Source organism: Canis lupus, chromosome 37 (assembly GCF_003254725.2).
Source record: "Canis lupus dingo isolate Sandy chromosome 37, ASM325472v2, whole genome shotgun sequence".
Taxonomy (NCBI): domain Eukaryota; kingdom Metazoa; phylum Chordata; class Mammalia; order Carnivora; family Canidae; genus Canis; species Canis lupus.
The window spans coordinates 12,843,571-12,861,550 of record NC_064279.1 but is presented as its reverse complement, the minus strand read 5'-3'; the positions used below and the strand labels follow the sequence as shown (position 1 = coordinate 12,861,550).

Sequence of the window (17,980 nt, the reverse complement as noted above, 5' to 3'; positions counted from 1 at the left end):
TTATAACTGTTTGCCATAAAATAAATTATTATGAACAGAGAATCATCAACAATGATGCTAAATTGGAAGAAAAAAATTTCTAGAAAGATTTCACAATTCTCATATTTACTTCATTGAAGCTCCAACTGGGTTTTTGTATCATTCATAGAACCTAGACTAGCACCTAGAAGATGTTAATAAACACCTATTGAATGAGCACACGAATAAAGACCTGCCTTGCTAAAGTGTAAGAAGAAAGAGGCACTTTACAGAAGAGGAACCTAGTACTTTAGAAAACAGTTACCTTGTGATCCCCTTTTAGTCTCCCTGGGAGCTTCAGTAAAAGGAAACATTCTTCTCATATGGGCCCTTTCTCACCCAGTTTCTATGGAACAGAGTCTGTGGATCAGAAGTGGAACCTTCTGGACCCAATATTCCTAAAGACGGTCTTAAATTATGTAGACTTATTATTAGTAGTGTTCAATATCAAAGAAAGTCATCAGGTTACATGGAAGCTGCAGACATAGCACAGTGATATTGACTCTTCATCATCTGTCAAGTATCCCTAAGCAATGAAAAGTACAACTCTCCACTTCTCAGCAAGTAAAAAAAAAAAGAAAAAAGAAAAGAAAAGAAAAGAAAAGAAAATCAAACACCCACCTACATTCCTAACAAGGGATCTATGTTACTTTTACAATGTAAGATATGTCAATAATGCAGATTCTCGTGTGAATGAGTGGGTGATGAACAGGAGTTCCTGCCGTAATCAATGCATTACTTGGTGAATTGTGAGCCACAAAGTTCACTTAGACACTGCAAAAAAGGGCCCCCGATTAGATCAGAGGTCAGAGTGAACTATGAGTGGGTGACATTTATGACACCATCAGGAACCATTAACAGAGTTACCTTGGTAGCCAGAGTCCCACAGATAATGAAGATGATGACAAATGAAAAAGATGACGGTAATGGTGATGCAGAGATAAAGTTGCAGCTCAAAGTTAAATAAGAAATTCTCCACCACAGTGCAGGTTTTCATCCAGCACTGAAAACAGAAACACACGTAACCCATATGGTGACACATAGGTTCAGTCAAGATGCCTATGACCTTAATGTTGAAATACTAAGGCCAAAGTAGTTTCAACTCTCTTTTTTCACATCCGCTAACAAGTGACCAAGTAGCCCTTGACCCCATCCAAGGCTCCTCTCTTCTGATGTTCAGTCATCAAAATGAGAGTGACAAGCAAAAAGTTAGACACCTACTTTGCGATCACTTCTCCATGGGGCCTGTGTTACCTTCCCCTCAGCTTCAGGGACCCATTCTTATGTAACAACTCTCAGTCTGAAAGCTCTGGGTACCATTTTTTGATGACAAAGCCATGTCAAGGCCAAAAGAGGCAAGGAGTCACTATAAAAGAGACAGATTCCTTAACGCAGTTTCGAAAACCAGAGACCCCTTCAGCAAGTCACAAAACCACCCAGATGTCATTTTTTCCAAAGGTTCAGCTAAACCACCTACTGAGAAGAACAGTACCAGCCTCTGTGAAGTTCCATAAGTAACAAATTTCTTGAAGAAAAAGGCAAGCAAAAATTTAACTGAGATGAAAGGGAAAAATGAAAATTTTTATCCTTTTCAGTGACCTGCTGCAAAATAACTGTGCTTTGAAAGATTGCCTGCCCTCTGATTTGTAGACAAGAAAGTTTGCAATCGTGTCTCCTTATTGATGCCTATACTAGTTAATAAAGAGCTATTGTTTGGGAGATGATAAACCACAAACAGAATTTTCTTCTAGGATATCAGTGGCATAAAATTTTTCATTTTGTAAATGTCAGCACACTACATACAGGAAATGCTTGGAGGAAAATATCCACACATGATAAAAGCTGAATGGTACTCATGTGGCATTTGTCCACTCATGAAAATAGAAGAGAGCAAGACCCCCACCCCTCACCCATAAAAAAGGTTTCAATGGGAGAGCTTCAGAGTTACAATCATGGATTAATTTCTCTTCCTAGTTTGTGAAAATGACTCATTTTATTTCTTGGTATTGATATATTGATATTGACTTTACAGTCCTTGTTGTAGAAGTCCTTTCTGGACAGTTGCCATAAAAAATAAAAAGTAATATCCTATCTTAGGCAAAGTCTATACATTTGAAATGCTCATCAGATTTACTTGAGATGACAAAACACCTAGTCAATTTTTTAACAGCCAAAAAACAGGCTACAGTGCAGTGAATGTCATGCAGTTTTGGCAATCTGATGATTGTATTGCCTTTTCGATGCTTATGTCTCTCTCTTACTTTTCTATGTCCAGCCTCAGAGCAACACTTCCCTGTAAGAGATCAATTACTTGTCTCTGTGAACAACTACCTCAAAGGGGTCATTTGCTGAACTAAAAATGAAATCTTTACCTTGCTTTGCTGATGATTTTTTCATAAATACCAACCATCTTCCTGCCTTTCTGCCTTTGCCAGAAAAAGAAGCTCCAAGGGAAATGCAGAAGCATTGGAGAAATCAAGCACATTCAAACTGGCCATTCTGACAGTTTATTTGCTGAGGTTTGAGAGAAATGAAACGAAATCCTCTTTTGGAAAAATAAGTGGCATTGTCCTGATTTTTATCTTCATACGGGATGATTAACCTTGCTGAAAAATAACCAATATTGGCTGAAAAAGCTACAAACATTGCCATCTATTATATCCACACTCCTTCTATCATCAATAACAAATTGGTTCCCTTTCAAAGAACTACAGTTCTGAGCTGGACTCATATTTGAAAATCCAACAAAATCCTCTCAATTTGTGGATCTCAATTGCACAATGGCCCAAATCTCATAGAAAACACGTAACTTTAGTAAAGGAATTGTCTAAGTTAAGGTTTCCTCATGCCTCTTAAATTATACTTCTTTATATTAGCCATAAAGATCTTTCTACAGCATCATGAAAATCATGAAATATCAGGTTAGGTTGAACCTCCATAGAATAACCATTTTGAGCCATGCTGTGAGCTAGTGAATTAGAATTTTTAAATTAGTGGGAAAAAGGACTGCTCTTCCTAAACACACACACACACACACACACACACACCTTAACACAGACATACCAGAAATCTCTCTAATGCTCTAATGCTAGGGAAGACAATTACACTATGACCAGATAATTTCCTTCTCCGTAATTTCTTTTTGGAGGTCGAATACAGAGACACAAATAGCATACGGCAGGTTTTGCACCATTGATGAAAACGGATCATGCATTTTTGTATGCTGTAGTCGTTTTATCTCATCAGCTTTCTTACGGAGAGAAGTGCCTTCTCTACCCCTTGCCTACTTCATTAGATGGCCACTCAGCATCAAATCTTGAAAATTATTATGGGAATGAGTTGGCATTTGTAATATATATGCACCTCAAAATAGAAAATAAAGGTTCCCCATGTGTGTATGCTTAACAGGGTTTTTAGCTACCCCCCTTTCAATAAATGTTCTAAAGGAAAAATATAAAGCTTTGTGTCTTACAAAAAACATTTTCAAAAGAGATTCAATGAGTTGATGACAGATGGATGTCCACAGAACACATCAGGAAAATATTTTGTGTACAAATACTTAAATGGTTGCTGTGAGAATGAGGCTTCTCTTTCCTTTCTATCTATTCGGTCTATCCTGTACTGTGTAAACAATTAAGAAATTTTAAATATGTTTAAAAATAAGTTTAAAATTAAAACCACCATAAGATACCACCTTATACCAGTCAGAATGGCTAAAATTAACAAGATAGGAAACAACAAAGTTGGCGAAGACGTGGAGAAAGGGGAGCCCTATTAAATTGTTGGTGGGAATACAAGCTGGTGCAGCCTATCTGGAAGACAGTATGGAGGTTCCTCAAGAAGTTAAAATAGAGCTACCCTATGACCCAGCAATTACACTACTAAGTATTTACCCCAGAGATACAGATGTAGTGATCCGAAGGGGCACCTGCACCCCAACATTCATAACAGTAACATGCACAACAGAGGAATGGATAAAGAAGATGGTGTACGTATATATATGTATGTAATATATATAATGTATTTTACATATATATAATATATATGTAATATTATTCAGCCATCAGAAAGGATGAATACTTACCATTTACATCAACGTGGATGGAACTGGAGGGTATTATGCTGAGTGAAACAAGTCAATCACAGAAAGACAATTATCATATGGTTTCACTCATATGTGGAATATAAGAAACAGCAGAGGATCACAGGGGAAAGGAGGGAAAACTGAATGGGAAGAAATTAGAGAGGGAGAAAAAACATGAGAAACTCTTAACTATAGGAAACAAACTGGCAGTTGCTGGAGGCGCAGTGGAGGAGAAGGTATGGGGTAATTGGGTGATGGGTATTAAGGAGGATATGTGATGTGATGAGCAATGGGTGTTAATGCAACTGATGAATTCTTGAACACTACATCTGAAACTATGTACTGTATGTTGGCTAATTTAATTTAAATGAAAAAATGTATAAATTGTAAAGATCCCTTAAAAACAGTTTAAAGACTTTTTTAAAATAAATTTTAAAGATTATTTTAAAATATATTTGGTAGCTCTAAATAGTTGGCACCAGATACTGGGACATAACCTAGCTCATAACCAGTTTATGTCTTTCATTGTATGGCCACATTTTTAAATACACACAGTATGTAAATGGCTCCCTGGCACAGAAGGCAACAAAATAGATGGGTGCATATGTAACTATTTCACTTGTGCAGGTTGGAAAATTATACCCTTTGGAGCACATGCACATGATGTCAAGAACAGCAAATAATGCAGTCTCCACACCCACCAAAATAAATGAGAAAGAAAATTGAAGATTCTGGCTTTTCACTGTATCTTCAAGAGGAAAATAATTACTCTTATTTATGTCCACATTATTAGATAATATAATCTTATATGCACACAATCTTATATTATCTTATAATATTATGATATGCTCATTACTCAGTACAAAGCTTGAGCCAAGTGAGACACTTTTCTTACTCTGAGAACAAGTGGAACAAACACCTGTCTCCAGCCCACCAAAGCAACAAGCTCTTTCTGTCCGGAATTGTGATTTTTCCAAAGATTGTTTAACCCTGGATATATCTAGAGCTATAAAATTATAAGCCACATCATGTTAGATAGAAGAGTGTAATGGTCAAGAGCATAGGCTGAAGAGTCAGATTAAGGTGGTTCAGACCCTGACTCCAATAACTAATATCTGTATATCCTTGGACAAATTAACATTCCTATCCTTTGGTCTTTTCATCTGAAATCGAGTTCCATTAGAATAGTGTTAGGAGTATCATCCTCATCATCATCATTGGAAACTTAAGGGATTTTTAATCTAATATAACAGATTTCAGCCAATTGTGAAAGAAACTAATTTATTGACATTTATATTGTGCAGCCTTCTGTGATGACTCCGAAATTTATTTTGACACATTCAGTTCAATTCGAGTAGACATCGTAACTACAACTAACATTCATCTTGCAAGCCAAGCTCTGATTGTGCTAAGCATTTCATGCAGATTATTATAACATTCATCTTGCAAGCCAAGCTCTGATTGTGCTAAGCATTTCATGCAGGTAATTAATATTTCATTTTATCTCCACAATGACCTTGAGATGAGGTTACTATCATCCCCAATTTATAGAAAATAAAACTGGAGCTTAAAAAGTTTACATACTAGTCTAAGCTTAGCTAGTAAGAAATGGATCCGTGATATGAATCTTGGCAGTCTAAATCCACAGCTTTCAGAAGCAAGCTGCTTGTAGCAGTTGTTTTAAGTTTTTTAAAAAGTATGATTTTGATACCGTCCTGGGGCAGTGTCAATTAATAGCTAAATAAAACTTATTTAATTCCAAAGACTGTTTGCTAAAATATTATACTGTAGACTGAGACCAGTGAGTTTCTAAATAGCAGGCTGCCATGTTAGAGCAAAACTACATTTCAAATGTCCAAATTTCATAAGTCGTCCGAAATTTAAGATGAGCCAAGCCAACCAAAGACTTTGAAAGAAAAACTTAGAGGAGAAAGGAAATCAAAATTGTTTACCTGTTACTTGAATCGAGGGGAAGAAGTTGAGGGCCAGAAGCAGCCTGAGGATCATTGTGCTAACGGTGGTCCAGGGCTCCAGCCCCCTCCTCCCTGAGGAGCCCAAAGTGTGAGGGGAGCTGAGGATGCACCTGCCACAGCCTAAGTGTCTCCGTCAACCACGGCCACCCCCAACTTATTTCCCTCAGGGCACATGATCAAGGGACTCAAACCACAAGGCATCATGACTGCAACATTTCACACAGGATATTACATTGTTTTGATGACTTTAGACTTTTCCTCTTCTTTTAAAGACAAGCTTTTCTTGTCACTGAAAAAGAATGTCAGTTACTCTATGATGGGCTCATGAGAATTATTCTCCATACACACATAGCAGAGCTATGACAATAAGTGCTTAAAATTCAGCAGGAATTTAAGGGCAGACAAACAAGTATTCTAAAGGAGGAAGAAAGCTAATCACAGAAGAGAGACTTTCAAAGCACCGGGAGAAACAGTGTCAAAAAGACAACAAGAATTACATTGAGGATTTGGGAAACATCCACATCAGTGTTGAGAGGAGTTATTAATATTAGGAATTCAACTTTTGTGTTAGACATAGGTAGCCCTGTGGAGCATTTAGCACACACTGCTTGGCTTCTACTGAGCCTCCCTCAACTCACTTCCAGGAACTTGGCAAGTGCCAACCCAGTGAGCATCTGGAGAGGGTTCCCTAAGCAAAGGGAGAGTCTAGAAACATCACAAGAAACCATTCAAGGTTAAGTAAGAGGCATGAACGTAGATTCCATAGCAGGCTCCCCAAAGCCAGCAACCACACCTCTGCAACTCTCTTCTACAGGCCAGGCCTCCTGCACGTAGAGTCATCCCACTGGTGGGGCCAACGGGGCCAACCTTGCTCTCCTCATCCGGCATCTGGGTCAAGATCTTATATTCAACAGCTTTCTCAAAACCTTTCTAGTAATTTTTTTCTACTTTCCTGATAATCTAAGCTTTTATTACTAGCTTAACTTAGGTATTAGGTATGTTTTTAAGATAACTTGCATGGTTTTTTTATTCTGTTAAAATAAGATGGATTTCACATAGAAAATTTGTTAAAAGATATATTTTACCTTTTTAAATGATAAAAATAATTATTAAAAAAAAAAAAAACTTGGGCAGCCTTGAGCACTACCTTCAGCCCAGGGCCTGATCCTGGAGACCCGGGATCGAGTCCCACATCAGGCTCCCTGCATGGAGCCTGCTTCTCCTTCTGCCTGTGTCTCTGCCTCTCTCTCTCTCTCTCTCTCTCTCTCTCTGTCTCTCATGAATAAACAAATAAAATCTTTAAAAAAAAAACTTGCCCAAAATCTTAGCACCCTGATATAAACACTGTTAATATTCTGGCCCATTGCCTTCCATATGTTTTTTCTATCAAGATTTTTACATATTTAGTATCATGTTGTATTTATATTTTTCAACAGATATATACTGTTCTCTGTTATACCTTAAACATTTTCCCATGACATTTAAGTATTCTTTGTATACATCATTTTTAATTGATGTGTAATATTCACTCCATCCTCTAATTATGTCATAAACTGTTTAACAATCCCTTATTGTTGTTACCAATTTCTTGACTATTTTAAAATGCTACCGTGAACATCTCTGATGATCTAGCTATAAGCGTAGAAGTCTTCACATCTCTTCCTCCTCAGCTGATAAATGACAGATCAAAAGTATTTTGTCTGCTGACAGACTCTGTTTGTCCCCATTTCAATTTTCTCACAAACAGATCTTGATGATCCTTTTGTACTAATCTATGTCTCTGCCCTTTGGAGCACTCTCCTTGGAAAAGTTTCACCTACACTTCTGACTTAAAGGTAAATGGTAAAGTCATGTTCCCAGTCCTGGGGAAGATTCACTTCTAGATTTGACCCAGTATTCCTGGCTCTGACTCTCTATATCCTACCCAAGGCCTGATGTCTTACCAGGGACAACTTATAGAAGGCAAGATGCCCTTCTCTAAAAGGTAATCCTTATTCTGAAGCCACCAGACTATCCAGATCTAGAATCTGAGGCTCTCAAACTCATTACAGAGATTAAGAATACATACAGTAGAAACAAAAACTCCCTAAACTTTCCTATGATTGATAACAAAGGCTAAGGCATGAGTTAATAACAATCTTCAAGTATATTAAGGACAATTGTATAGCACCTAGCTAATATTATAACTATGGTAGTGCTTAATAGAATCAAATTATGTGGAAAGAAACCATGCAATTATCTGATCTCCTTTATTTTGCAGAGGAAGAAGCTGAGGCCCAGAGAGGTTAGATGACTTATACAAACTCACAAAACAATAATTAAGTGTACTTGATTTCACTACTTGACCAACCTTATTTGGTTTTCATTCTTTAGAATAAAAAGAAATACCAACTTTGACTTCTTTTTTTTTAACACATAACCCACTAAAGAAGTAAATAATTCCATTAGAATCCTTTCACATTTCCTCTTGAAATTCAATAACATTCACATATACTAAGAAAAAAATGATAGAGATAAAATAAGGGACCTCATTTCAGTAGAGAAATACAGTATTGAGACCCTACTATATTTGCCATAATAATAGCAAGCACTAATATACCAAGCACTTATATGTCTGATCTCATTTAATACAACCTTGGAAGATGCTATTATTATCCTCATTACATGGATGAGAAGGTTAACCCTGAAAGAGAGTTGGGATTGTCAGGAAGTGTGCAGCTGGGATTTTGGGATACCTGGGGGGGTTAGTCAGTTAAGTGTCGACTCTTGATTTCAGCTCTGGTCACAAGATCGAGCCTTGCATGGGGCTCTGCCCTGAGTGTGGAGCCTGCTTAAGGTACTCTTTCCCCCATCCTTCTACCCTCCCCCCACTTTCTCTCTCTCTAAAAAAAAAAAAAAAAAAAAAAACCTAGATCTTTCAAACTTGAACTGCTATTCCCTAATCACAGCACTTTACTGACCCCTACTTTCAATCCTTCCCAGGATTGTAAATTGCTTCAGGACAAAAGAATAGGGAATGTACATTACCTTTCTGTTGCAAGGCCTATTTAACAAGAAGTCTTATTAGAACCTGTGTGACTGGAGTATGGAGAGGAAAAAAGCTAGAGGCCCAAGATAGCACAGAGGAGATATAAATCAAACCATTTCATAAAACTGCACCTGTACATTTCTGAAGAAATTCCAGATTGCTTAAATACCCACAGTCTTGAAATGCAAGCACATATGCATCGTGATGAAACAAATGACCTTAATCAATCAACAAGTATATTGAAGGCCCAACTACATGGCTTGTCAGAAAAAAAAAGTATGTGTATATATATATATATATATATATATATATATATATATACACACACACACACACATATACATATATATATATATACACACAAGTGACCAAATTCTATAGGCTATTTGAAACATAACAGGAACTAAGGCTGGAGGTAAAAGCCTGGGGTGGGGGAGAAGGGGACTCAGAGCCCAGAAGATTATGATATAATACATATTTTGTTCTTTGTCCTTGGCCCCTAAAACATTTGTAACTTCCTAATCAATAAAAGTGCTAGGAGTACCTTCTGCTTTACTATTTGAGTCTTTGACCCTAGTGTCTGACATATAGCTCCCAAATCCCTTGGATTTCCTGAGTGATAGAAGCATCTTATATTCTAAGAAGGCAATTTTGGTGGATTTCTGGATAGCTTTAGGATGGGAGCTTGTCACCAGAAATATCAAGCCATAATTAGAAGCTTGGAAGAAGCCTGCCCCTGTCGTCTGGGGTGGGGAGAACAGTTAGACATTGAGTTGGTAATTGATTATGCCTACATGACGAAGCCTTTGTAAATATCCCTGAACTACAGGGTTCAAGGAGCTTCTGGATTGATAAACATATCACAAGCTAGGAGGGGGGTGCACCCCAACTCCACAGGGACAGAAGCTCCAACACTGAGACTCCAGACCTCACCCTATATATCTCTTCATCTGGCTGTACATTTGCACCCACTATCGTATCCTTTATTTTATGATAAACTGGTAAGTAAGTGTTTTCATGAGTTCTGTGAGCTGTTCCAGAAAATTATTGAACCTGAGCAAGGAATAATAGAAACCCAGTTTATAGGCAAGTCAGATGGAAGTACAAATGACAACTTGAGACTTGGAATTGGCATCTGAAGTGAAGGCAGTCTCCTAGAACTGAGCCCTTAAATTGTAGGATCTAACACTAACTAAACAGTGTCAGAACTGAATTGAATTGTAGGACATCCAGGTAGTGTTGGGGAAATGGTAGGTATGGGGAGAAAATAACACATCTGGAATTCCAATGGCTAAAAGCACAAGATGTGCAGTCCTATACTTAGGGATCAAGTTCCAGTTGGGCCACTTTGTGGCTATACAATCCTAGAAATTGGTAGCCTGAATTCTTTGGCCATAAAATGGAGATGAAAATACTTCACTCAACAAGTTGTTCATACCTCACAAAATGTGTGAATCTCTCCACCTTTAGGGTAGAAATAATATTTAATGAATCCCCATTTCATACTCATTTACAATGGGCTGAATAAATGTTTGTTGGGTCAACCAAAATGGATCATTGAACATATGTTCAATATATTTATGTGGATTGGCTTTTTTTCATAGCATGAGTGCCACCAGAACTCTGTTTTAGAAATTAGCATAGTGTTCCTCCTTGGTGCACAATGCTTTAATGATAACATATGCCAGTAAAAACTGCAGAGTATCACTGAAGAGTGTAAAGAATTTTAGTTGCCAAGCCAGTCAACCACGAGAACCCTTGTGGCTATCTCTAACTCACATAGACCAAGCCTACCAGGATAATATCGTCTTTGATCTAAATTCCAGAAACTTGCGTTTCATTTTAGTTTCTAATTCTCCCCAAAGCTCTGACATACAGAGGTTCAAATGCTCACATGGTGATTGTGGGAAAATAATAAGGCCTGAGATTCTCTTTTTGAGCTATGTGGTATCACCCCAGCTGTTGGTTTGAAAAACTTATTCAAAAAATAGACAAAGATGACATTAAGAAAGTCACGCATATTAGCACAAGCCAGCAAGACCAAAGCCTGAAAAAACATATGTCTAAAAGAAATGAAAAACAAGAAACAACTGCCATATTTGTTGACTCTTCCCCATGAGTAAACAGCAATTACAAAAAGATCTTTTTGCAGGAACAATCTAGGAGGTTTTATCAAGGATAACATGAAAAATATGGTTTAAAAAAAAGTAGCTTAGAACAATTACCTAAAAACCTTGTGACCAGTTAGAAAGGCAGGCCTACCATTCCAAGTGGTAAAAGCTGGAGCTAACATTTCCTGGAGGCTTTCTGATGGAGGCTGCTGTAGCTAAGCATTACACATACATTATCTCATTTAGTCTCCACAACAAGCCTAGAAGGTGGGTACTTCTTAATATCTCCATTTTATAGATAAGGAAAAAAAACTCAGAGAGGTTAAGTAATTTACCCATAATCACACAGTAAGTAGCAAACCAGGGATTTGAGATCCATTTAGTCTAGATCCATGTGTCATTATAGAAGCAGACACAAGCCTGGTCAACCAACAGCTTGAATATGTAATTGATAGTTCAGTGGTTAGGAACAAGGTTTTTAAAGAGAACTGTATCTTTTTATAGGCTCATCTGACCTTTAGTACCAACTTCATAAAGAAGCAAAGAAACAAACAAAAAAACACACAAACACAAAGAACAAACCGGTGCACGGTTACCAGAGGGGAGGTGGGTGGGAGATGAATGAATAGATAAAAGAGATTAAGAGGTACAAACTTCCAGTTATAAAATAAAGAAGTCACAGAAATGAAAAGTACAGCATAAAAAATATAGTCAATACTACTATAATAATGTTGCATGGTAAAAAATAATAATAATAATAATAATAATGTTGCATGGTGACAGATGATGACTAGACTTATCTTGGTAGCACTGAGTAATGCATAGATTTGTTGAATCAGTATGTTGTACACCTGAAACTAATATAACATCATATGTTAATTATACCTCAAAAAAAAAAAAGATTCAGCGAGAATTCTATGTGACTTACAAAGTCTTTCTGCAATGAGGAGTAATGCGGTTCTCATTACCTTCCTGCTGACCGCAGCCAAGAGGAAGAGATAAAATGGGTGTAGTTTGACATCATCAGTAAAGGAATCCATCCTGATGAGACCAGGAATCTGTGTACCATCAGCAAAGATACATTATGCACCTAGGCATCGCTAATCTGAGCTTTAGGACAGTTTCATGACAACACGTTCATTCACTTGGTAATCTGGGGTTGGGGGGAGCAGAAGGGGCATGGCAAATACAGAAAATGTCATTCACCATCATGAAAGATTGAGAAAAACTACTACCAGTTAGATTCTGGCTAAACCATTATGAACATGTAAATGTATAGGTTTTAGGACCAGAGGTATTGTTATGAGAGAAGTCTACTATGCTGTTCTCAAGTCATGTCATTCAGAAAATCTAATGGCCTCATGGAGCCATGTTCTTTCAGTCTCCTAGAAGACCGGCTGCCTGCCTTAGTGTTGGCATGATACAAAGGTACCAAGGGACCTGAGTCAAGCTGAATCTTTTATTTTTTGAAGCCACTGGGACATTTGGATATTTTCTAGTAACAGGAATGTTAATTAAATATGACTGGGGTTGAGGGGGCAAGGTAAGGAATGTATTTCACTCCACATCTTGCATTAAACCTGATTTGACCCTCTTCTATTCCCTACTGTGCAATCAGTGGAATGGTAAGGAGGAAACCTCTGACCTCTCCAGGAAGTACAGTCTTGTCCGGGCCTTGGGAAAACTGTGATGCCTGGTTTTCCTCATTTTAGAAAAAAGTTAAGGGCCTTCATCCCCCTCATATGTTTTTAAGCACAGAACCTCCAGGAAATTGAACTGTTCACTTCAACACTATTTTCAGTGATCTCTCATGTTACTGGGCCCCAAGGGAACCTTCCCACCCTCCCCACTGTGGCATCTCCCTTCCCCCTACCCCTTCCCACTGGTTCCCACACTCACTGAATAAGGAAGGTCAGTCTGAATACATCTGTCCACATCTCTGGAATGCCACAGAGGAGTAACAGCTGTTGACCCCTGTTCCAAACACATGATCCTGTTTGTCCCAAAAGTAGCTTGGATGAACTCCAGCTAATATATACAATCTCCACTTCCTATGGAGAATGTAGGGACGAGGGAGTATATTCCCCACACGTGCTTTGGTATAAAAACAACCTACCTTCAAGTACTGGATCCTATTATAACAATAATAATATCAAAAATTACAAGAAAAATTGTAGCAAAAAATTTATAAAGCACTTCCTATGTGCCAAATGTAACAGTAAGCTAAAAACACCCATTTTTTAAGTTTGACTTTTTCCTTTAAGCTTTAGAAAAAGGAGAATCTTCCCTTCTAAGTCACTACACTTTCACATCTTAATACACACACACACACACTTTTACTAACCCTCTGGTGTACAGGTGATAAATTGAAGATTTGATGTTTTCTCCTAGAAATGTTGGAGGGGGAATAAAAGAAATGCGAAGAGAAACAAAACAAAACAAAACAAAAAAAGCTCTAGCTGAGATGGTACAAAAGTCCCAAAGTGAGGGAGCAAGAATGTTATATGGTGACACATAGTGACTACACTTCTCTTGGTAACACTGAGTAATACATAGAATTGTAGAATTGTGGGGAGCAAGGCTATGGTCTGAGGAAAGGTCCAGACAAATCTAGTATTTAAGACTCCATCCAGAAAAATCCATTAACACCACAGTGTGTATGATATCTTTTATATATGGTCTTGAGGAAAATTTCAGACTAAATTTGTTTAGTTTAGTTTCTGTTATATGATAGGCCATATATATATATTATATATGTGTGTATAATATATAAATATATTTATATAAATAAATTTTATATAAATAATATAAATGTATTATTATATATTTACATATTTTATATAAAGAAATTATATATAGAGATATAGATAGATAGATATATAATAGGCTGCTCAGATTTGAAGTGACTAAAAACTAACTCAGCATTTTCATTGAGGGGCCAGAATCTATATTAGAAACATAGGGAAATCCCATCCATGTCAAGAATCCAATCCACCCTGATTTCTCATGCTGCTGTTCATTGTGGGAAGTTTATCCAGATTTGCTATGTCAAACCATTATAGGAATTTCCTAGAGAAATGAGAATTATTTAGTGGGCTTCGAAGCAGAACAAACAAGAGTAGGAAATCTATAGTGACCTTGAAAAGGCGCTCATTTACCCAATAAACTCATGTTTGGTGCCCACGACAGAGGAGGCCTGTTCTATGCCCTGAGGTTTCCAAGGGAGACTCAAGTCTGAAAGAAATATTGAGGAAGAAGCTCCTAACTTGCTTAGAGAAACTTCTCAGGGCAGGGATGCTACAGTTTGAAGGATAAGCAAAACTGGCCCAATCAGTAATGGAGAAGAATGGGACTTCCTTCTGGGCAAAGTATATACTATTTGAAAAACCCCCAAAAGTTCATGACTTATTTTAGGAATCACAAGAAGTTCATTGTGGCTGGAGCAGAAAGGAGAGGGAACAGAAGTGACAGGCACGCAGGGCAGTCACACCATGGTAAGAAGGTTGCTCTTGTCCTGAGCACATGGGTCAGCCTGCAGGACTGGGCTGCCGACACAGATCTAGGAGCATTAGCATGCTGGACCCAGACTTCAGATAGGTTTCATCTCTTACCTCAATTCCAATGATTGATATCAGCTGCCTGGATCACAGGGGCGAGCAGGGTTTCTGAGACAGCACACCAGATCAGTAGGAGCATGGGAAAAGCCAGGCGAGGGATGGGAACAGCTTCTCTGTGGCTTCCTGACCAGGATTATGATAAAGCCATGAACACAGATCAGATTGCAGCCTACTCCTCCCCACCTGTCCCTCGAATCTTGGCATTTCTCCATTGTTGGAGTTTGAGGAGGCTAACAAATTATTCCCTTCGGCTTGCTAATTCAGTTCTAAATCAAGTCTGACTAAAAAAAGACAAAGGAGGGGGTGCCTGGGTGGCTCAGTGGTGGAGCATCTGCCTTGGGCTCAGGTCGTGACCCCTGAGTCCTGGGATCGAGTCCCCCATTGGGCTTCTTGCGGGGAGCCTGCTTCTCCCTCTGCCTGTGTCTCTGCCTCTCTGTGTGTCTCATGACTAAATAAATAAAATCTTTAGGAAAAAATAAAATAAGAAAGACAAAGGAGTCAGGCTGGTAGAGATGCAAATAGACTGAGTACTACGAGAGAATGTGGCGAAGACGGGCAGCCACAAGAAGCTCCCCAGAATCCGGCACGTACCCACCAGGTGGGGCATTGCTAAAAACCAGAGGCCCCATGTACAGGAGCAGAGTCTTTACCACTCAGCTACCCCTGGGGTAGTGAAGAACACAGCTCTCCGCAAGCAGTTGGGTCCCAATCATGGGGAGAGGAGGCAGCAAGAGCCAGAGGGAGATGTGAGGTCAGGAGGAGGGTCTGTTTAAGGCCGCAGATACAGGGAGGTAAGCACCATTTCACACTCAGGCAAGGAAGACACTGCGGAAAGACTGAAGAGGTAAAACGGAAGGACGAGACAAGAGGAGGGGATAGGAAATAGGCCTAGGTCATAATCTAATACCTTAGCGTTAATTAAAAAGGAGGACCCTTCTTTGAGACTAGCACATCTGTTAGAGCAATCCGATCAATGAACATCACTGACCAGGCACTTTTCATCTCCTAGAAGCCCTGTGCAGGAACCGTTTTTATTGGTTCATTTCACATTTGAGAAGACCACTAAGGAGAAGAAAAGGACTGGAACACATGCATCTGCTTCTGAGACTAATCTTGGGAAAGTTGAATTACCTGATGCCTTGTTCTTTGCCATTACACTGTCATTTCATTAAGCCATCCCTTTAGAAAGAGCTTCCGCTAGGACCATAAATCAACAGGAGAAGCATTTTCAGAAACCTTCATTCAGTTTGTGTGATGGAGAGTGGAGAATGGAGCACATGCATGGCCTTTTAACCTTTAAATTCGATTTTTAAAATCTCTGAGGAAGTGAACAAACATCTCCTTTTGCCTCCTGTCTCCCTCTCTTCAAGATGCAGAAATAGAGGGGCACCTGAGTGGCTCAGTCAGTTAAGCATCTGACTTTTGATCTCAGCTCAGGTCCTGATCTCGGGGTTGTCAGTTCCAGCCCTGCACTGGGCTCCATGCTGGGCATGGAGCCTATTTGAAAGAAAAAAAAAAAAGATGCAGAAATGGAAATATTTTAATTTCAGTAAAGGGGCATAAAAGGATTTCTTATCTCTAGGTGTCACCTCAGACTTTTGGGAAACCAGGCTGACTTCTCAGGGCTTGTTATCAGTGTTTTGTCTCTGCTGAGAAAGTAGACTTCCTAAAAATAGCACGTATCAGGTGGCTAAGCTGTGGGAGGTGGTAGACAGGCTAATAATTTGCATTGTGCTTGTTTGTGGTGTCACCTCTGAGGACCCTGAGGCTACAGCCCAAGGAAATGGGGAAAACTTGGGCTGAGTAGGTTTTTTTTCCAGGAGGTCAGAGTTGTTAAGATTATGTCTACCCTTCTCTGGCTCTCTACTTAGGAAACAGTGGTGAAAATGCATTCCCTGTACCCAAGATTATGGGGGTTCCCTCCACGATCATTCTCTCCCTCTAGTCTCCTTAGACCAGTCTCTCTCTTTTTATTTCTCAGAAACTCAGACTCAAAATTGATCCACAGGCTGAATAAAAATATGTATGCATTTCTGCACAAACACAGAGTTGACAAGTACTTATTGCCTCAGTCAGAAGACAAGAACACTTCATATGAAGGTGGACATGTGGACATTCTGTCCCCAACATTCCTATTATACCCAACTGGCAAGACTGTGTCCATGAAGCCTGGCAGTTCTTACCTTTTTTTGTGTCAGGGACCCACTGAGGACCTGGAGGCCTGAAAAACCCTCTCTCAATCATATTTGAAATTCAAAACAATAAAATACATAGGATAGCAAAGAAAGCCAGAAGTACTGAAATGCAGTTTTCAAATATTTTTAAAACATGATATAGTAATAAATGTGCTTTATTAACACATTAAATAACAAGAATCTAGCTATGGTATGATAACTACTGTAATTTTCAAGTAGTGATATGCGTAAGTGATATTTTGAGATATCCGCAACAACTATGTGATATGAAAATATCTGTGATTTCAACTGATGACAAAGTCACAAGTACTGCTAAAATTACTGTGATTTGTTGCCTAAGTATATTGTTGCAATGCTAAATCCTAGCTAGTGGGGTTACTGAAAACAAAGATGTAATTTTTTTTCTGCCCAAGATTACATCAGAACCCTGTTTAAGAACCCCAGAATAAGCTACTGCATCTGGCTGCCATCAGCAACTCATCTAACAACTTGTGGTACACACACACACACACACACACACACACACACACACCAAGCACTACATGTCCTGCACTCTCAACTGAAATCTGACAGCATCTTAATGACATTCAAAGGACACTTCCCAGATGTCTCATATCCTGAAAGCTCAAGGAGCAGAAAGTGCAATGAACATAGAGACTTCAACGTCAGTATTCTCTTCAGCCCCCACTTCCCAATGCGGACCAGGCGAGGATGGCTACTCCCAACCATGCTTTTCTCGTGTGGGCCTGATACTTGGCCAGAACCAGAAGCTCTCCAGCTCTACCTGTACTTGTTTTTCTCCTGCGTTTTAGATGAATTCCAACTTTCCATTCTGCTCACTGGTTCCTCAGCGGGGTAAGACATACAGTGTGGAGACTTTCAACACACAGTGCAAGGACCACATTCAGGCTCCGACCTCTTGCTTTGCATGATAACCTCAAGCCCCTTGACCAC

The 17,980-nt window shown here is 38.9% G+C and overlaps 1 protein-coding gene across 2 annotated transcripts in view; it reads right to left on the bottom strand.

The window, feature by feature from the left end:
- CD28 (CD28 molecule) overlaps positions 1 to 6,223 on the bottom strand; it is a 32,500-nt gene extending 26,277 nt beyond the window's left edge. For both annotated transcript variants that reach the window (XR_003134493.3, XM_025441995.3), the window contains exon 1: positions 6,055 to 6,223. Coding sequence is in view for 1 of the 2 variants with exons in the window: in XM_025441995.3 (XP_025297780.1) it covers positions 6,055 to 6,109 (55 nt within the window). In the remaining variant the exon portion in view is untranslated. The remainder of the gene's footprint in view (positions 1 to 6,054) is intronic.
- Positions 6,224 to 17,980: the final 11,757 nt, after the last annotated feature.